At 51.9% G+C, this 20,241-nt stretch overlaps 5 protein-coding genes across 6 annotated transcripts; 2 read left to right on the forward strand and 3 right to left on the reverse strand.

Annotated features, from left to right (window-relative positions):
- Nucleotides 1–43: 43 nt before the first annotated feature.
- TrAFT101_000402 (uncharacterized protein) lies at nt 44–2,879 on the reverse strand. Its single transcript, XM_024899159.2, has 5 exons — nt 2,776–2,879; nt 2,395–2,709; nt 1,425–2,333; nt 1,114–1,369; nt 44–1,036 (listed from the first exon to the last, which is right to left on the reverse strand). Exons 3-5 carry the CDS (start codon nt 1,690–1,692, stop codon nt 523–525), a joined length of 1,038 nt encoding a protein of 345 aa, XP_024764606.1. The 5' UTR covers nt 1,693–2,333; nt 2,395–2,709; nt 2,776–2,879; the 3' UTR covers nt 44–522.
- A 1,273-nt stretch (nt 2,880–4,152) lies between these two features.
- TrAFT101_000403 (uncharacterized protein) lies at nt 4,153–5,714 on the reverse strand (the record flags this gene model as incomplete). Its single annotated transcript, XM_024904879.2, has 2 exons — nt 4,153–5,555; nt 5,625–5,714. 2 exons carry the CDS (start codon nt 5,712–5,714, stop codon nt 4,200–4,202), a joined length of 1,446 nt encoding a protein of 481 aa, XP_024764607.2. The 3' UTR covers nt 4,153–4,199.
- Nucleotides 5,715–10,666: 4,952 nt separating this feature from the next.
- TrAFT101_000404 (uncharacterized protein) lies at nt 10,667–16,401 on the forward strand. The gene is made up of 3 exons (XM_066126018.1): nt 10,667–11,979; nt 12,037–15,452; nt 15,521–16,401. The coding sequence occupies exons 1-3, from the start codon at nt 11,823–11,825 to the stop codon at nt 15,710–15,712; spliced, it is 3,765 nt and encodes a 1,254-aa protein (XP_065982115.1). The 5' UTR covers nt 10,667–11,822; the 3' UTR covers nt 15,713–16,401.
- A 294-nt stretch (nt 16,402–16,695) lies between these two features.
- Nucleotides 16,696–18,254, forward strand: TrAFT101_000405 (mitochondrial 37S ribosomal protein mS45). Its single transcript, XM_024899185.2, has 2 exons — nt 16,696–17,348; nt 17,609–18,254. Exons 1-2 carry the CDS (start codon nt 16,926–16,928, stop codon nt 18,149–18,151), a joined length of 966 nt encoding a protein of 321 aa, XP_024764609.1. The 5' UTR covers nt 16,696–16,925; the 3' UTR covers nt 18,152–18,254.
- TrAFT101_000406 (uncharacterized protein) lies at nt 18,238–20,086 on the reverse strand. 2 transcript variants are annotated; one of them, XM_066126019.1, is made up of 3 exons: nt 19,783–20,086; nt 18,849–19,700; nt 18,296–18,732 (listed from the first exon to the last, which is right to left on the reverse strand). In XM_066126019.1, exons 2-3 carry the CDS (start codon nt 19,511–19,513, stop codon nt 18,597–18,599), a joined length of 801 nt encoding a protein of 266 aa, XP_065982116.1. In that variant the 5' UTR covers nt 19,514–19,700; nt 19,783–20,086; the 3' UTR covers nt 18,296–18,596. The 2 variants fall into 2 exon arrangements, with proteins under 2 accessions (XP_024764610.2, XP_065982116.1); XM_024905877.2 differs by having other exon boundaries at nt 18,238–18,732; nt 18,849–20,086.
- Nucleotides 20,087–20,241: the final 155 nt, after the last annotated feature.

Genomic DNA, 20,241 nt, shown 5'->3' on the forward strand with positions numbered 1-20,241 from the left:
AAATATGCGGGAACATATTTTTATCGTGATGATTCATCATTGTACCTCTACAGGGATAGGGCTTTGATATGGTATGACTAGTATGTCAATACATGAAACTAAGAAAAATATGCCAAAATTTGGTGTAGCTTCTACCTACTATTTGCAGTGATGCCAGGGAATGCAGTAAGCTTTAATATACTTTTACAATAGAAGCTTAATCTACCAAGACAATCCGCCCAAGAACTTTGTCCTGCATGCTGCTTCCCGAATCATATTCCTCGTGCACTCTCTCCAAGACCGCTTTCAAAGAAGAGAAACCATACAGATTATTACCGCGAATTGCCGGAAGCTCCAATTCCAGAGCAATTTTCGGCTATAGTGGACATCATATCTGACATCTCAGGGCGCAGAGTGGATAGGCGGGTAGGGTATGAGTAAACTTCGAGTAAGCATACGATAAAGATAGTGGTTGACGACTTTTCGAGTGAACAAATCGGATTTGGAATGTATACGTGTACCTGGGAAAGCCAATCCCCAATGTCAAATTGGATACACGAGCTTCACGCCCGAAACTTTTCCCTCCCGCATCTCCTGCAATCCATCCAAAACGCCGCTCCAACTCCCCCTTCTTACGCTCTGCGGATGCGGCCTAATCCTGCCCTGCCACAGCAACGCCTGCGCTAGCGAAACAAACTTGACTGCGAAATCGTAATTCTTTGGGTTTGCTGGAACTTCCTGGCCTCCGAAGTCGAACGCCTCTCCAAAGGCCGTGTAGGCCATGATTTGAAGGTTCTCAACGTCGTTGCGCGGAAGCTCCTGCAGACCGCTGAGGCCGGCGTATTTGCCGCCTTGGCTGCTTATGGCGTTGCAGCATATCTCGGCCGTTTCGGGCTTAGAAACGGTATCGAAAACGTGTCCCAGCTGATCGTTTGTGATTTCACGGATAGAGGCGGCGCATTTCGGCGAGTTGTAGTCGTAGACGTGATCTGCCCCTAGGCTTCGGACGAGCCAAAAGTTCTTTGGGGAACATGTTGTGATGACTTCTAAGCCAGATCTAAAACATGCCATTAGCTTTGACTGACTGGGCGACATACATCCTAACACAGTATCATTCAATCATGAAATACTCACAATTTTGCAAATTGAATAGCCAAGGTGCCTGTTGCCGTACTGCCTCCATATATCAAGACCGGAAACGACTTCATTGGAGGATCGTCGGGCCAAGGCAAATCTAGGGACTCGTAAAGACCTTTACCGACAGTAATCATGCCAGCGCCTAGTGTTGCGGCTTCTTCAAATGACATGTAGTCTGGTATCTTGAGCTGAAGGTCTCCTTTGGCAGCAATATGTTCTGCAAACGCTCCGTCTTCATGGTTCGAGAAATTACCTTCCAAAAAATCATCAGTAGAGTTTCTCAAGTAGCTGGCCTAAAATATGCATACTGCCATGAACCATTCCCATGACTCTATCACCAACATGAGGTCCATGCTTGACTGCAGGGCCAACTTGCTCGACTACTCCACTGTAGTCACAACCTACAATCGCTCCAGGGCAGGTCAGATCGTCAATCTGCTTCCAGTCAACCGGGTTTAAAGCTACAGCGACCGTTTTAACAATGATGTAGTCATCGCGAAGTTTGGGCATGGGAGTATCAGTAACGATCTCTGCCTTGCCAGGGCCTTTCATCTGGATCGCGGTTTGGGTAGCCATTGGTGCTGCGTGAGGAGGCAGGAGAAAGAAATTTGATAGGCTTCCAAATACAAGTTACGTACCATTTGTCTCATGTCTTCCCTGTTTCAGCGATTGAAAGGTCAAACTACCCCGCAAAGGGCTTTTTCCCACGTTGTCTGTCGTCTCTCCACGTTACGTACATGTAGAGTTCGCGACAGCAACTTCACAGCTACTCACAAGAGACAACTTGCAACGGAGTGCTGCCACGTGATGAAAAAAGTCCATGTTATGTAGCTAGCACGTACAGAACTATCTGTCGATCTACCCCAAGTCTTGGAGCGTTTTAGCTCAGCCCGGTATATGGAGGATCGACGGCGGTCAATAAAGTTTGAACCACTCTATAACTTCGGTGTGAGGCTCTGGTCATCACGTCATAACTAAATACAATGGAACTAGAGGTTAGGCTGAGAAAAGTAATAGTAGTGCCCTCCTCAAAAAACCCATTGCAAGCGCTTTTTCGGAGGTTACATCGAGCGGTAAGCCACCTGCTTTGACGAACTCACTGATGCATTTCTGGTAGTTGAAGGAAGACGATTTGGCTGCTCGCTGTGGACTACCGTCAACTAATGCCGTGATGGTACCTGAGAAATGGTGGTGGCTCATGTTCGCCCAAGGATTTTCTGGTGAGATATTGTTAGCCAATCCGAGTGAAAATGGAAATGAACTCAGCTGCAGTCTTACCTCGTAAATTGCATTTATACTCTCTTGTTCTTAGAGTCGTCAGACGATGTCGGCATGGAAGTGGCTGGAAGGTCGCAAACGATTCTGGTGATGTGTAAGGAGGAGTTAGGGAAAATCATAGCCATCAACTCGGGAGGCAATTTTTGAAATACAGGCCTATGTTCAAAGGACGTAGATGACCCTCACTGACACGAACATGCAATTACCTACTGAGCCATCATTCCAACGCAATGGTAGCATTGCGAGAAAAAAGGTGCTTCTGAATTTCGACCTGTATATGAAGCCAAAACACCAAAGGACGCTGAGAAACGGTTTCTGGCCCCGTGAATATTGATCAGCTCAAGCAACGAAAGAAGCTCTCAGGTCATGGTCGTGGCTTACCGGTTTCTAGCACGCGTAATCACTGGCGATTGGTAGGTAAAGACTGTTGATGGAGGAGAACCAAAAAAGAAGGTGTTAGATGGGGAGGTTGTTAGAGGATGTTGATGAAAAGAAAAGAAAGAAAATGGAAGAACGTAGAAACGAAGAAGTCGTGTCAGCTGAACAGGCCTGGCAGCAGTGGGTCATCACTGATATGCGGTGCTTCAGCTCTTAGTTCTTCGTTACGCCGAGCTCACCTCCCCCAATGCTCCAAAGGAAAGGTACAGACATATTGACCGCCAAAACAAATACGTAATTCTGCATCTTCTTCACTAATTAGAGGCGTTGAAACAGCAGCTACCCCCTTTCTTCTCGCTAAACGGAAACGCTACAGCAGCAACTGCTAGCAAAGGCTCGCTTAAATAAGGCCTGGAACAGGCGATAAGACGTCACAAGACATTCATTAGTTTCCGAGGGCAAAAGAGCAGGCGCCGTGCGGAGTAAACAAACGGTGACCCGTTCAGAGAGGTACTGCTTGGATCACTCGTGCAAAGCAAAACATGGCATAGCTCGGAAGTATCACAGCGGCAATTGTCTCATCTTTCGCCTGCTGATGGCCTCTTTTTGTCTCTTTGTGAAAAATAATTGTCGATGCTTGCCGACAGACGGTTCCATTCTTTTCTTCTCTGTTTATCTTTGAGGATTATGCAACAATATGCCATCTGCAGCTAGCCTTTTCCCCTCTCAGAAATTGCAACCCAAGAGGTGTTGCTTCCCACTTCGACAAGAATTTCCGTCGAACAAGTATCTTAAGATTATTGCAACTCCTTTTTTTTCATCAAATTAGTAATCATGGCGCTCTAGCAAGCTCAGATCTCTCTACCATGGCCACTCTACAGCTCTTCAAGATCGTTCGGCTGTGTTCTTGGCCTGAATGATTGGTCTGAGCTAAGCTGGCGCAAGGCACTGGAGAATTTGCATAACTTGCGATCAAGGATCACGATCCGATTCACTCAGTCTCTTACAATGCCTACCAAGATTCTATTCGAGAGCGGCGCGTATTCCACATCGCCTCAGCCTTCATCGTTGTATCCATGCCATGTAGCGAACAAGACAACCAGACCTACGACTAAACCGGTAGTATAAGGATAAGATGATCCTATGGAGACGAGTGATTGTCTTTCAACCAACTTTGGCCGCTGAATCGATCTTGAACAAAGCTGTTCTCTTTTTCTTAAATCAAGAGCTAGGTTTACTTGAATATGCTGCCACCCTACTGCAGTTAGTATTGTGCATGTTCTGATTTATTACGGAAGACATATATCAGCGCCAAGGTTCGTATCACAAGCATAGCCTACTCAGCTTTTCATACACGAATGAAGGTCTAACACGGCATGATCCAGATTTAAAATTGGTAGGTGACCACTCTCATTTCGCCAAAGCAACTAAATCTCTAACTCGGAAACTAGACTCTCCCAGAACGCACATCGACTCATTTGATTCTGTGGGACAGCCTCAACAACTGTGTTGTTATTGTTGATCACAAGCCTCGATCCTCCTGCTTGTCCGTTCCACTGTGGCCACGATGGTGACCCAGAAAAGGCGAAAGTGTTTGGATTCAATGACCGAACAAAGGAGATGTAGTAGCCCTGCAGCTGATCAATGTTGGTCAGGTTGGAGTTGTCATAGCCGCCTCCAAAAACTGCACCCAGATCAAAGCCGTGGGGAACCCCGACTCCGCTTTGAATGTTGCTTTGCGTCAACACGTTGAAGCGGTAGGCCCAGATAGGCTGCCCGGCTTGTATAAAATACTTGCCAAAATTGAGTCCGTGGCAGGTTACGAGCACATCGCCATAGGCAAGTTCCGCTGCAGGAAACCAGGCTGCATGGCCATTAAAGGCGGGCTCAATATTCTCAGGATACTGGGCAATGATTGCAGATGTGTTTTGGCTCGACAGACGAGGGTAGTTATTCTGGAAAAAGGTTTCAATCTCATCGGGCGATGATGCGTTGGGGGCACCCAAAGTCGTCCCCTCATCTGTGACGCTGCCAAAGAACATGGGGACCTTGACGAATTTGCCAGTCTCGAAAGCCTCATAGGCGCCAGTCTGCAGGAATACGCCATCCACGCAAGGCACATACGGATAATTGGGGGCATTAGATTGGCCAGGATAGACGATGGGGACGTTGAACTGCTGCAGCGCGGTGGTGCTGAGACCGCGAAGGCAAGATAGAGAGTCGGAGCTGGAACCGCATCCGGCATTGCTGACGAGAGCATCATATTGGAACTGAATCTCCGACACTTTAGGTTGAGTGATCTGAGGGAGCGACTCAAACATGGCTCCGACGAAAAGACCCTGGTTTTGGCCTCCATTGGCGAGAAGTTGCAACGACGCAGCCTCGGCACCTGCGCTCTGTCCATGTATAATGACATGTGTTGGATCGCCACCGAACTGGGCGATGTGCTGCTGCACCCACTTCAAGGCAGCCTGCTGGTCGTATAAACCGGCATTGGCCACTCCATTGGCCTGGATCTCCGAGCTGGCCAGGAAGCCAAAAATGCCCACGCGATAGTTTAGGGTCACAAGCACGATTTTGTTTCCAGAGTTGGCTACTGCACCACTGCCATCCGTTCCTGCAGAAGCCAAGCTCTCAAAACCTCCTCCTTGGATGAAAACCCAGACAGGGAGTTTAGAACTTGGGCCAGCACCCGAAGGGGCCCAAACGTTGACAAAGAGGCAGTCTTCACTCTGGCCTTGTGGATTTGGTCCAGCATTAGTAGCCATGCAAACGTCTCCAAACTATAAAGAAAGAAACAGTATATCAGATATAAAGATTGCTATGGTAGTGAGCTGGACTGGGATACATACCTGGGTAGCAGACTGGACTCCAGAGACTGTGGGAGGGGCAGTTGGGGCCTTCCATCTCAAACTTCCTGTTGGGGCTGCTCCATATCGCATGCCCAAGAATCTATTGATTCCACCAGACGTTGAGCCTTGGTATGTAGCATATCCCAAGTTCACTTGTGGTGACTGAGCACTAACAACTGTGCCAGAGCACAGCAGAGCGCAAGCCAGCTCCAAAAGCCTAGATACACGCATTCCGATGAATGAGATGATGTTTCGGATTGCTTTCGATACTCTGGATTTAGATCTCTGGTAGTATCTGCCCCTCACGCCGTCCCGTATTTATATTCTTTAAGGGGCACATCTTGATGCCGGATACTGCGGATTCATAATAGTGATAATCCCGTCGGGAAAGGCTGCAATTTGGCGTCGTCCACCAATGCTGACTGCCCGTGTTTTGAGCTTCCTGGACGATCAGGCACGATGATGAAGGTCTTTATTATGTTTTACCGTACGACGCACTTACAGATTATATGCCGGACCCAGCATAACTCCCTCTTCACGCAGCTGTGACGGTACCACTTGCCTATTGCACATTTACTATTTGAAACAGGGGCGGTTAAAATCGTTATTGGCCGACGGGTAGCGCAGCTGCATCTAGCGCAGAAAAAACCCTTGATGACTGGTAGCCGGCAGGGGATAATACCTGTTTGAAGCTTGCTGATGGATAGTTTTGCGGGCTACTACGCTTACAATCTGCCCACATGAGATTCTGTAAGGGTATACCTTTGGGGTATGATTTGCGCATTGAAATAGTATCGAGAGATCTATACGGCTGAATGATTCCGGAAGAACCTGAAGCATATTTAGAGACGAAAAAAAGCAAGATATTTACATGGGAGGAAAGTTGCTGCTGCGAGCTTATACGATCGACCCATATGAGCTATAGGCTTGCTCCCGGCGGATATGAGCGAACAAGAGAAGAGAAGAATGCTTGCAATTTCGCTGGGCTTTACCTTCCAGACAAGGGCAGGAAGGCCATTTGTTACATATACATTGAGATGCCCTCATACGACATGGCTTATACGAGAAAAAGGCAGCCAACATCTCACCTCCTCTAATGTTACAAAACTCTCTGGAATGGGCGCTGAGTAGACAAAAGCAAAAAAAAAAAAAAAAAAAAAAAAAAGGCGGACAAAACATATGGACGCTGTGGGTAACATGTGGTTTTTTTCTTTTTTCTTTTCTTTTTTTTTTTTTTTTCCATTTTTTCATTATGGGTATTAATTTTCTTTCCAAAACAGGCAGGTCATACAACTTCAATCACCGTCACATTACCCACCATGGTTTAATCTGAATCTCCTCATATTTTTCGGCTACGTCAGGTGCTGTCTTTTATCAAGAGCTTAAGAGCCACAGCTGTCATATGAGGACGATATAGGCATCTATCTTGCTTACTAGTACAAACCACGGCGTGGACTTTGGCGGCTACAGGGGTGCGACGCTTAACTCAGCTACCTATTATCACTGCATGCTGGGGACAGTCCAGAATCATTTAATCTAGCCAAAGAGAGAATATGATGCTACCATTGCCAACTATTCTATTTACATGCCTACTTTTCTCTGGCAGATTTTGGGCCGGCAGTATAGGTCTTATTCAACCAAGCAAGGGAAAAAAGGCAAACAAGCTTGAACCTCCCTATCAACATTGAACTTTGACGCGATGGGCTGTTTCATATGCTCGATACTTGAGCGGTAAAAGGGGACTGCCTGGCCAAGGCCAGACGAGGACAAGACACGACAAACAAGACAACTCAAAGCAAGGCGAAGCAGGTCTGGCCGTGAGTGGCACGAAAAGAATGTTGTGAGCTGGCACACGTCTTATGCAGGTACGAGTTGCACGAAAGAAGAGCTCGAGTGGATCGCGGAAATGGCCAGTGCTGTTTTGATAGGTCCCGCTTTTCGCTCGAGTATCACTACTGCGCAAGTAGGGCCAGCTCAGAGTTCTAGGCCTGAGGTTTCCGTCAAATCAGGGCCCCGATCTTGGGACCATCTTGTGCAGGATCGAGTGGTGCTTTGGGAGACTCCCCTGAGGCGCTGGCGATGCGCCAGCGATGCCTGCCTACCTAGATGTAAGGCGCTATGCAGGGGATATGCAAATACGCATCGTATATGCATTTCACAGTCCTGACAGCGAAGAAACAAGAGACAAGAGACAACATGCTACAGTATACATTCAAGCACTGAGGGAACGAGGATGCCCGGCATTTGGCCTGACTACCTTGCATTCAATGGAGGACTACCTTTACAGCTTGCTTGTGGTATACACTACTGTAGCAGTACCTACTACACTAAGACGAAGCTATCAATCAATCAATCAATCAATCAATCAATCAATCAATCAATCAATCAATCAATCAATCAATCAATCAATCAATCACTGCAGGCCTCTGCACACCTCACTGCCAGTTGCGTTGCTAGCCAGTCCCACGCCCATAGCTGCTGTGGAGAAAGGGTTGCACGGCTACCACCTTGTTGGCGTCTATCCCAGAAGAACATGTACTCTATTCCGACTTGATAGCCGCCTGGGCAAGATTCAGCACACAGACGCCCTTCCTCATGAAGCTTAGAGTTGGGCCATGACCCCATCTTTTTCTTTTTCTCGCGCCCACTCTCCACTTCTCTTATCTTCATCTGCTGCTCGGCTTGGCTATTTGGGGCACAGAGCAGTCTAAATCCAAGGTCGACAATGGAGAGAAGGGAAGAAGAGGAGGAGGAGGAGGAGGAGGAGGAAGAGTGGATGACAAGAAGAGGCAAGAGGCCAATAATTGCGGAGCATTAGCTCCAGTGAAGCTCCCGCATCTTGTGGAGGCCCCCAGGCGGGCAGCCGCGTTCTCTCAGCGGCAATAGCAGCGATATTTGGACAATGTACTGGTACCTTGAACTCCCGTCGAGGTGCAATCTTCAAGAGACTAGGCGTGGCTGCATGGCATGGCGAGCACAACTGGCTTGGGAACGCATGGCTGACCACAAAGGGCGTTTATGATGCATCACATTTATTTCTTGAAAACGCTTGTACAGGTACGAGGATGCTCATCCGTTCATGCTGGATGTCAGCCACCATGCTGCTTGTTTCTCTCTGTATGGATTCTGTATCCCAAGCGGGATATACCTACTGTACAGGAGGTATTGTACAGGAGGTATTATACAGAAGGTATTATTACATGGTGGTCCACGTAGCAGCACAGGTGCGTCTCTGAGACGTGCAGATGCCACCGGCCAATGCGAGCATACACGGACGCCGGCTGATAGACCGGCTCGACGTTACCGAGCACCTCTCTGCTGAATGCCCAGACAGAGAGCCTGCTGCTTCAGGCGCTCGCTCCTTTTGTCGTACGATGCCTGCAGCAATAGCCAGCAATAGCCAGCAACAGCCCATGCGAGGATCAAACGCCCGTGAGCCGTGGGGCCTGCTGTGCGACTCGCACGGCCATTTTACATGCATTACCGTATGCCTACTATGTATACTATGTATGCTATGTATACTATGTATATACCTACAGAGAAGCATTGACATCCAGAGCTGATTCCCTCTTCAGGGCGATGCCAAAGGTGGTGATGCTTGACGGCTGGCACTTGCTTGGAGGATCAAAGTCGGCAGCATGCAGCCACAAACGACTGGGAGCTGCAAGAGCCAACCGGCAGTTGATGGGCTTGACAGGCAAACGACGAAGAGGGAAGAGGGAGATCCATGTCCATGCCCTCCATTTGATCGCATAGATATAGCACTACGAAAGGTGGTGGTGCTAGTGGTGCTACCTCGACTTCAAAGTACCTCTACCTGCCTCGTATGATGGATAAGAACGCCGCCACCAGTGAAGCGGCGCCTGCAATTGGAGAACTGGCCCCCCATCCTTTTCACTTGTGTGTGTGTGAAGGAAGCTGGATGGCTGCTTCACCAGAGACGTCTCCTTTTGATGGCCCGGATTGACCTGCTGGCGAATTCATGCATAAATAAGCTTTCAATTGGAAACAGGGAACGTTTGTGCAGCCTAGAAAAACAATGAAGCACGAGATGGACTTCCAGGGCCCAGAACAGGGCAAAGCAGCATCGAGATGCCTCGTTTCCATGCGCGAAACCAGCTGCTTGACAGACATGGATTGCCACAGACGCCAAAGGCCGCGATGAAAAACCATCTGCGGAGCTTCCCCTCCAAGATTCAAGCTCTTTGCTTCCCCCCTCGCTCTGGCCTGTGCAAAACCCTGGCTGCAGGCGGATGATTGCCCCCGGCGCATCCGCCCAGCAAGGGATCCTCGTCAGCCTCAACTGGCTTGCTGCCCCCCTCCCTTGTGCCGCTCCCCTGTCGAGACGCAGCAGGGCCTGCACAGGACGCTGCGAATAGCTTCAGCACATGTGCAAGAAAGGAGCCGGCCACCTGAGCTAGCCTGGCCGTTTAAGCATTGAAGCTTGTGTGTGTATCCTCTACAGGGCTTGATCTGGTACATCTAGTACTTGTCCAGCTTGATACGAGTACTACTAGGTACTAGCTGGCCAGCAACCAGACACTAGACTGCTGTGCTAGCCAGTCTCCAGCCGCGCCTGCTGTTGATCTCACTTCATCTCCCTCTATATGCACGAAATACGGAGCAGCTAAGCTGCCATTTTATGGAGTCGATGCACCTGTACTGCTGCTATTATCGAGGACTAGCACTTTAGCATCTGGCGAAGCGTGGAGCTCGGCCGCTCTAGTGCGGGCAGCCTGGAGGCGGGATCGAGAAAAGAGACGAGATCACAAGAGCGCGAGACAAGAGAAAAGGGTCGTGCCAGCCGTGCAATGCAAGTCAAAGGCGAATTGGCCGCTCCCCTGCCTGCCGCCGCCCCGTTGCCGTTGATGCCACGCCTCGTCTTGCGATGCCCGCAGCGTTGGCTGGCACAGCTGCCGAGCGGTACCTACTAATGCCTATAGTAGTACCTACTGCTAGAGGTACCTACCTAGTGCTGCCACCGCCGAACGAAGCCACCAAGCAAGCCAAGCCCCTGTATCCGTCCATCCAGCCGCTACAATCCATGTCTGCGCGGCCATCCTGCTGGTGCCCTCCCCCCCTTGGCTTGTACCGGTACAGGCGCAGGCAAACCACTGCTGCACGCACATCTAAATATACAGGCAGCCACTAACTACTACAGTAACCTGACTGCCGCCACTACTGCTGTAGAGCTCAAGCTGTGCTGAAAAAGCAAGGGCCATCCTTGGCTTGGACCCCGAGAAGAGGAGGCTGCATTCAATCCCATTTGGCTCTGGCACAGGCACAAGCACAGGCATTGCGCAGACAAGGCGAGGCGGCAGTGAAGCAGAGGAAAAAGCGAGGCGAGGCCAAGACGACGAGGCAAAAAGACGAATCACAGCTCCAGCCCAGGACCAGGTCCGGTTGTGCGTGCGTGCAGAAGCTCCTCGTTCTGGTTCTGGTACCGCGCAAGTACCCTCCCGCGCAGCCAAACGCCCGGAGCCCATCACTCGCATAAGAATCAAACTGATTCATCTCCTTCTTGTTCACCTTCGCTCTCGCTTCACCTCGCCTGCAAACGACCACCACCAGCAGCGGCGGCAGCGTCCAAGCGCCCAGAGACTGCATACGACTGATCATGCGAGCTGCATGCGCTGTCGTGATGCCCTAACGGCCGCGGCGACTGCCAATTCTCCTCCTTCACTCTCCTCCTCCTGCTCTTCCTCCTGCTCTTCCTCTTCCTCTTCCTCTGCCTGGCTCTCCTCGGACTTCCTCCTCTCTCGCTCACGCACCTTCTCTCAGCTTTTGGGAAATCCCAACTCTTCTCCCTCCTCCTCTCGCACCTCCTCTCGCACCTCCTCTCTTTTCTCCCCGCCTCTCTACTGTTTACTCTCCTCTCTTGTCTCTCGTTCATCAGCCCCAGGCCAGGCTTGTCAGGCCGGTCGCCGTTTTCACTTCACCCTGACTCGGTTTTTCTATCCTGTCCTCTCGTTTCCAGCCCACCTGGTAGCCCCCCCTTGCGCCCTCTGCTTTCTCGGATAATCGCCAGAACAGATCAGATCCCGCGGTTGCAGTCTCCGGGCCCTCGCCATCTCTCTCTTGGTCCCCCTTGTCCCTCTTGCATGGCACACGGCTCGGCAACGCCATTTCCCAATCCTGCTCCAGCTCCAGCTCCAGCTCCTGCTCCTACTCCAGGGCAGCAAACGAGGCTGAAAGAGGATGGCGCCGGACATTGCTAACAAGCTCAAGGCCACGCTGTTTAGGCGGCGGCGACGCGAGTCCTCAGCATCGACAACTGATGGCTTTGACTCTATATCGCCACCTACAACTCCCGGTGTCGTCAGCAGCTCACGGAGACCATCGTTTCCATTTCCACGTGAGCCCTCATCTCAGACTCTGTCATTGTCTCTAGAGCTGATGACGGGGGATGCAGGAATTGGAATAGGAGGCTGCGGTGGTAGCGACGATCTCAGCGACGCTGGTGACTCTGCCCAGACAAGCAACGACGCCGACCAGCAGCAGCAGCAGCAGCGTCCAAGACAGCAGCATCATCTTTGGAAAAGGAGACGGAGGTCCAAGCAGGGAATTGATATTGAGAAGCGACACAGCGTCCCCGAAGGCGGCGGCACTGTCGACGAAGACGTGACGCCGCTAGCATCTCCAGACATGCCAGTATCCCCAACATCGCAAGTAGTAGCGCCAACAGCAGCAGTAGCCGCACTTTCACCGTCAAAGCAAACTCAAGACATTGCCATGAGAACCATCGATAGTGAAAAAGAAGCCAAGGACGAGCACAGTATCGACAATGGGAAAGGCAACGACAGCAGCGCCGGCAATGGTAACGTTATTAGCAGCGGCAACAGTATCAGTCACGGCAACAGCAACGACAACGACAACGGCAGTGAGCAGCAGCAGCAGCAAGAAATCGACCGCCCCAGCCCAGCAGCCACTACAGACATGGAAACGGCCTCTGTTTCTGCAGCTTCGGCAGCATCTGTTCTCACCACTGCCTCTGCCACTTCGGCTTCGACTTCTGCTGCTCTGCAGCAAGCCTCAGCAGGAGAGCAGCCACCACAGCCATCGCCGCCTGCACTAGACCAGCGGCAGCTACAGCGCCCGCGCCAGCTCCCGGCTTCGGCAGGGGGCCGCGCTGAGGATCAGACGCCGAGCCGAAGCCTAGACGGCCACGAAGCGAGCCGCCATCAGCACCAGAGCCAGAGCCATGCCCAGCTCGACGGACAAGGTTTGTCGGTTATTAACAGCGACCAGGGAACCGCCCAGGCTGGCACTGCAGCCGCGAACAGCACCTCCACGGCCGCTGCTGGTGCTAGTGCTGGCGCTGATGCCGGTGCTCGTATTACGGCGGCCTCTGCTGCTGCTGCTGCTGCTGATGGCCCAAGTACAGGTACCGCCAGCCCTGGCAGCGACACCAGCGCCAGCACCATTGTCTCTGCTGGCCCCATTTCTGGCGATCTGCAGCAACAAAGACAGCAGCAGAAACAAGCGCAAAAGCGCCCACGCCAGCCAGCGCCACCGTTTCCGCCCTCTTCGCTTCCAACGACGCCGACTCCTCTTTCGCTTTCGCAGCCGCTCTCGGCTCCGGCACTGTTCAACTTTCCTGCTCTTGCAACCCCCACGTCGCTTCCGCTTCCCAGCCTGCCGAGTCTCGACAGCATCGACGAGGACGAGTCGCAATCGCCCTCGCAGTCGCAGCCACCATTGCAGCAGCCGCCTCAATCGCAATCGCAGTCGTCACCGCTGCAGTCGCCCGAGTCCGATTCTCAGTCGCAGTCGCAGTCGCAGTCGCTACTCCAGCAGCAGCAGCAACTACTGCTGGTTGAATCGGAACAACAACAGCACCAGCACCAGCAGGAGGAGGCACCTTCCTCTGCTTTGCCAACCACCGCAGCAGCGGCCCCAGAAGCTCAGCATCTCGCAGCAGCAGCAGTTTCTGGTCGCGGCTTCCACGCTCCGTCCTCGCCTGACGCCGGTCATGGCCCGCTGAATCTGAATCCCGCATCGCCACTGCCGCCCAGCGACGCTCAGCAATTGCCATCGCAGTTGCCAGCCACATCCTCGACAGCGCCCGAATCGTCCTCAGCGGCTGCAATTTCCGCGACTTCGGTCTCGACTTCCGCTGCTTCGACTTTTGCCGAAAATTCTTCCCTGTCCAACGCATCCGCGCGCCCTTCTGCACCGCCCCGTCGAGCGAGCCGTGATTCAAACCAAACTGTCACTTTTGACGAATCTGTGCAGCACTTCACGCCGCCTGCAAGGAGGAGAAGCATCAGCAAGAAATACAAAACTCTCAGCTACAACAACGATACTGCCGACGCGCCCAGAACGCCAAGCACCGAAACCCCGGTCTCAGTCATTGTCACTCCAAGCTATCTCGCGCCTCCCGTTGTTTCTGCCAACGCGCCTTTGCACCCTTCCCATCTCATCGAGGTGGAAACCACGTCATCGCTAGGTGACGACTTCGAGAGCAGCAGCATGGCTGAAGCTGCGCGCAAGATTTGGGTCACGAGGCCAAGGGCCTCTGCCACACTCGTCACCATCGGCTCAAACGATCTCGTTGACGATGTACGCGACATGATTCTGCGAAAATACGCAAATTCGCTGGGTAAGACCTACGACTCGCCTGATCTTACTCTTCGTCTCAACACCCGCACCGGCGTTTCTCGTGTCCTGGGCCCCGAAGAGCACATGGCCACTGTCATGGAGCAATTTTTCCCCAATGGACAGACCGTTGACGAGGCCTTCATCATCGACATTCCCCGCAACACAACAACGCCCAGACCCTCTCCGCGAGCACCTGCCCCTCCCATTCCTGGCTCTGGCTCTGGCTCGACTGCTTACTATGCCGACGACGTGCGTCCATCCGAGTCTGGCGAAGGGTATTTCCCTCCAGTGGTCGGCACCGCGACGTCGCCCCGTCTTGCCACCAAGCACACCAACGGATCTATGCCGCATTCCATGACCGTCATTAGCTCTGGCCACCTGCCTCCCATTCCATCTCCTGGCGGCTCCAGGCCTCGCTCGCATAGGGATCGCGAGTCGCAGCGCCATGATCGCCAGGACCACTCGCGAAGCGCTGGAAGAACTCATACTCCTTCACCCAATGTGCATAGCGGCGGCGGCAGCGGCGGCGTTGGTCCCAATTCTGCCTCATATCACCCCACGCGACATTCTCACTCGCGAACGCATTCGAGCTCGTCTGAGCACATTGTGGCGCATCCAAACAACTCCATGCCCAGGTCTCCGGGCCATGAAATCGCCGCTGCAGCGCGAATGGGCCCAGGCACTCCTCCTTCTCCCCCTCAGCGGCTGGTGTCTCCGCACCTGCCCACCCTGCGAACCAGGAAGAGCAAGAGAGGCCAGGCGCAGCAGCAGGACTATCAGCAAAACCCCCCTCCGCCCGCGCTGAATGCCAAAGTACCCCCCATCAGTGTCCTTATTGTGGAAGACAACCCTATCAATTTGAAGCTGCTTGAAGCGTTTGTCAAAAGACTTAAGGTGCGATGGCAAACGGCCATGAATGGTCGTGAAGCGGTCAAGAAGTGGAGGAGTGGCGGCTTCCATTTAGTCCTCATGGACATCCAGCTGCCCGGTATGAATGGGCTCGAGGCCACGAGAGAGATCCGCCGACTGGAGCGGATCAACGGCATTGGCGTCTTTTCCAACGCGCCAGCCGAAGCCACACCCCCCGAAGAGCTGACCGAAGAGGATCGCCTGGAGGGCTTGGCCAAGTTCAAGAGTCCCGTTATCATCGTGGCTCTCACGGCCAGCTCTCTCCAGAGCGACAGACATGAAGCTCTTGCAGCTGGTTGCAATGATTTCCTGACCAAGGTATGTAGTTTTCGCGCGAATTTCCCTCCCACTTGTTACCAGAATACAACTGACCTGTCGTATCTCAGCCCGTCAACTTTGTTTGGCTCGAGCGCAAGGTCATGGAATGGGGCTGCATGCAGGCACTCATCGACTATCAAGGCTGGCGAGAGTGGAAACAATACTCCGCCAAGGCAGAAGCGATGGAGGCTGCCAACAAGCGAGCGCAGGCGTTTAAGAAACAATCGAAAAAGAATCGCACTCAATTGTCGGAATCGTAAACGGATGGCTATTATACCGGAGTCTAGGACTTTTCTTTTCTCTTTTTTTCCTTTTTGCAACGGCTTCTTCATACTGGAACGAGGGGCAACCCGCGGGAAGAGGATTTATTAAAATGCATGGTAAAAAAAAAAAAGGAAGGCTCACAGGAGGGATGGATCTTGCGCTGAATTTGCTAGCCCTTTGCTAATTCTTATTTTTTTTTCTCCTTGTTCTGGAACGAACGGACGGATGATGAACATATTATTATTATTATTTTCCTTCTCATTTCATTTTTCTTTGTTTTTTCTTTTTTCTTTGGTCGGCATAGCCCTACCCATTAGCAATGATGATGTAGCGGCAGAGCACCCTGAGTGCTAGATACACACAGTTACTATTTGCTTCTTTTTGGCGTCGTTACGCACGAGCGGCGGCGAGTTTAATATATGGGAATGTCTCGTCTCCCAAGCCTAGTCTCTCTCCTTCCCTCCCTCTCCTTTTCTCTTGCTGGTGACCCGATAGTCTTATAGAACTTATTTGCAACCTCAGCTGTCTTACGCCACTTGGATTGTGACGACTGCCTAGAGGATCAAAACGCCCAACTGCAGCCTGCCAACTAGTTTCGCCCAGACACGGTGCAGCTGGCGGCCAATATGGGCCCCAGAGGATTGGTTTCGTTTGTATCTTCCCCTCTTTTCCGTCTTACAATGCCATCATCAATTTTACACATGTCCCGTTACATACTATGTACTTGTATATACAGTAGTCTATCCAATAGTGCTACCTATTTTATTGCTCTTTCCAGCCGCGGCTGAGGAGCGAGATGCCATGTACAAGGAGAGTAGTGCTTAGGTAATGGTGCCTTTTTTTTTTTCCCTCCAATTTCCCCTTGCATCAATTTAGTACATGCTAGACTGGGCTGTAGCACTGCTGTGCCTGCTGCAGGTTCTCAATTGCAAGCTGCTTGTGCCCCTCCTTTTCGGAAGCGGGAGAACAAGACGCCGGGGCCGCAAAATTTGGCTGAGCTAGACCATTGGCCACCAAAGCTTTGCTTTTCTGGTTTTTTGATATTTCCGCATACTTTACTTGAATCATACGAGACCTTTTGTGTATCTTCTTTGAGCCATTGATCTGATTTGGTTCAGCTTTCAATGAGCAATTGGTTGATCTAGCCGCAAGCACAGAGTCAATCGCTCTCTTCCCCCATCTCCAGATACCCGCACAGCCTCAGCAGAAATGCCCCCCAGATTGTCGGCGGCTGCCGTGCCGCTGACCCCAGTGGTCGATGCGTGCGTCCTCCCCTCGTGCAAATCAGCAGCGCCATTCGTGCGATCCTTCAGCTCGACGCCGTGCAAGCAGAAGATGAGCCGGGCTCGGCAGCAGATGTACCAGTGGCTCAAGGGCCGGGAAGGCTCCGAGTTTGCAGAGCCCAAAGGAGGGCCGCGGTATTTAGGGCCGCTGCAGGACCAGCCGTTTCCTCTCAACCCGCTGTTCCGAAGCCAGCCGGTTCTGGACGAGCAGACGAGGGAGCTGATCTGGGACAAGGTCATTATGAGGGGAGAGGCCCTCAAGGCGGTATCGGCCGAGATGGGCGTTGATGTGAGGAGAGTGGCGGCTGTGGTAAGGCTAAAGGAGGTGGAGAAGCAGTGGCAGAGAGAGGTAAGCTTATACGCCTGTTGCTATTCATTTCATTTCTTTTGTGTTTTTTTTTTCTTCCCCCTTTGAAAAAGGTTGTGTTTTGCGTGATGAGACAAATTTCCAAAAATTCGATTAGTCTTGAAGACTTTATCCATGGTTAGAAACGATTTACATGTTCTGATAATACACACCAACCTCCAATTTCTTTATCCTCATTTATTCACCTCACCTGGCGGCATCTCGTGCTGGATACAGCTTTGCTGACTCTTTTCACGAAATAGGGCAAGAAGCTGGCAACTCCCTATGCCAAAGCTGTCATGAGCATGCTGCCCAAGACATCATACCGCGAGGGCGAGAAGAATTTGCCGCACGAGCCTGTAAACGAGATTCACGTCCACAAGCTGACGATGCAACAACTCTTTGTGCCCGTATCTGAGTCACGGCATTTTACTCGACAAGACGCCGCAAAGGCCTTCCACGACACCATGCTCTCCGTTGATGCGCGATCACCACAGCCAGAGCTCATCAAGATGGAGCGGGACATTCTACAGGGCAAGACTCGACAGGAGAGTCTGGCCAAGTTCAAGGAGGCGACGCAGAAGGAGGAGGATCGAGTGGCGCAACGCATCGCCCGCGAGGCGCAGCGAGAAGAGGAGGCCACAACGAGGGTGACTACGGATCGCTACGAGTTCCGGTTCAAGGAGATTAATGCCGATGACGTTGGCCGAACCGGCCGATCAAGAAAGGGCACCGGTTGGAGATACGGAGCGCCGTTTGACGACCGCAAGCGCGGATTGGTCAAGATTCCTACGTCTGTGCCGTAAGGCTGCTTGCTTGCTTGCTGGCTGGCTGGCTGCTACAGGCTTGTACAACATGATGATGAGAAGAAACAAAGAAGAAGAAGAAGAAGAAGAAGAAGAAGAAGAAAGAAAGATATGAAATGATTGTCAAAGACAAGAGAGGAAGAAATGAAATGAGAGGCTCCCCTACCCGGGACCGAAAGAAGGGAGAAGCCAACACGAAGCTGTATTACTACATACCTATACATATCATGCATATACAACCCGCAAAAAGATTCATGTACCACTAGCTGATGTATATATATATATATATTTCTCTGCAACGCAAACCCTGCCCGTTTGATCAATGCACAAATACCTCTAATTCGCACTTTGCTGAAAGGGAATTGTATCATACACATATACATACACATACACAAAGGGCGTTTTCTATAATGCGTGCTGCTGGGGAATCTGGTATCTACGGAGTCTAGTTGCTGATGATAAGCTTCTGTCGAACGCGGGTAATGGTGTCTGGCGAGAGCTTGCTCTCCTTGAGGAAGAAGCCCTCGGTGGAGCCCCATTCCTTGCGGATCATGGCGAGCGTAGCTACCATGGCTTCGGGTCTGTGGTTGTATCACCTTTGTCAGCATTCAATCGACGGGAAAACAAATGAGCATAGAAAGAGGGACTAATGCTGAAGCTGAAGAATGGGGAAACAAAAACAGGGAGAGAGACCTACTTTGAGCTCAGCATCCTCTCGGCCCCCGCCTCGTCTCCAGCAAATGCCGGCGTCGAAACCAGGTACTTGATCAGGCCCGGCTTCGCAGCCGCCATGCCCTGCGTTGTGAGACCATACTCCTCCGCCACTACCTCATCCGGAATGTCACACAGGCTCAGGATCAGCGCACACAAGACACCCGTCCGGTCCTTGCCGGCTGTGCAGTGCACCAAGATGGGCTTCTGGGCCACAGGATCGAACTCGTCCGACGCAATGTGATTGAGCACCGTGGCAAACGCCGGGGCCCCGGCTATAGCAATGTCCCTGTACGCAGTGACGAAGCCCTCGGTGGGATGCGAATCCGCGTACTTGCGGAACCGGAGGGCCACGGCCTCGGGACCGTAGTCGGCGCCCTCGAAGACGGGGACGTGCACGCGGCGAGGACCGCCGGGCCACTGCTCGGGGGCTTCTGGGTTGCCGGCGTCGCCGGACGAGTTTGGCCGGGCGGCCTCGAGGGCGGAGCGCAGGTCGAAGACGGTGCTGATGTTGAGGGCCTCGAGCTCGGGCGACGAGACTGTGGGAGGGGCAGCTGATCGCAGGATGAGGTTGGGGCGGAGGATGGAGGAAGAGCCGCCGGCGAGGTCTCGGAGATTGGGGATGGGCGGCTTGGTGGTGGTGGCAGACATGGTGGTGGTGGTGGTGGTGCTGGCGGTGGTGTATGATTTGCTGTGAAGTGCAACTGATTGCCGGTGCTGCGTTAGCTTGGCTTTAGATTGGAGGTGCCTCGAGTGGCTTGATCCTGATCTTGTTGCAGAGCAGATGCTGCTACGGCGAGAGGAGGTAGTAGTTGTCAATGTGCGGATTTTATAGGCGCTGTGTATGCGGTTAGACAGGTTCACAACAGCACCCCTACAAGGTGCATGTATCATTTTTGACGGGTAGGTAGGTGCAGTACCTATGCCGCGGATAAGGTCACTTTTTTTTTTTTTTTTTTTTTTTCAATTGTGGTTATTTTTTTTTGTCAGCAGTTACAAAAAAAAAGTGGAAGTATATAGCTGCATAAACACAGTTGCGTTATGTGGATTACCGTGGTTGTGGCTGTACTAATGCCTCGGCTTGGAATATACGTGATGATGATACATGTTGACGTACTCCCATATGTCTAGGTAGTACTGTCTGTATTTAAAAAAAAAAAAATGAAAATAAGAGCTGCACAAGAAGGCATGTGGTGTGCACGACGGCTCTTCTTTTCTGCCCGGCAGTTTCTTCTTCTCTCTGTTCCGAAACCTTCTTTGTAATTAAGCGGTCGGGAAGGAGGGAAGGAAGGGGAGGTCCCGCCTGTCTTGTCAGCTTCTTCTACCTTCTCTCTCTCTCCTTGTTGCTCTCTTCTCTCTCTCTCTCTCATACTCGCTCG

Source organism: Trichoderma asperellum, chromosome 1, assembly GCF_020647865.1.
Source record: "Trichoderma asperellum chromosome 1, complete sequence".
Taxonomy (NCBI): domain Eukaryota; kingdom Fungi; phylum Ascomycota; class Sordariomycetes; order Hypocreales; family Hypocreaceae; genus Trichoderma; species Trichoderma asperellum.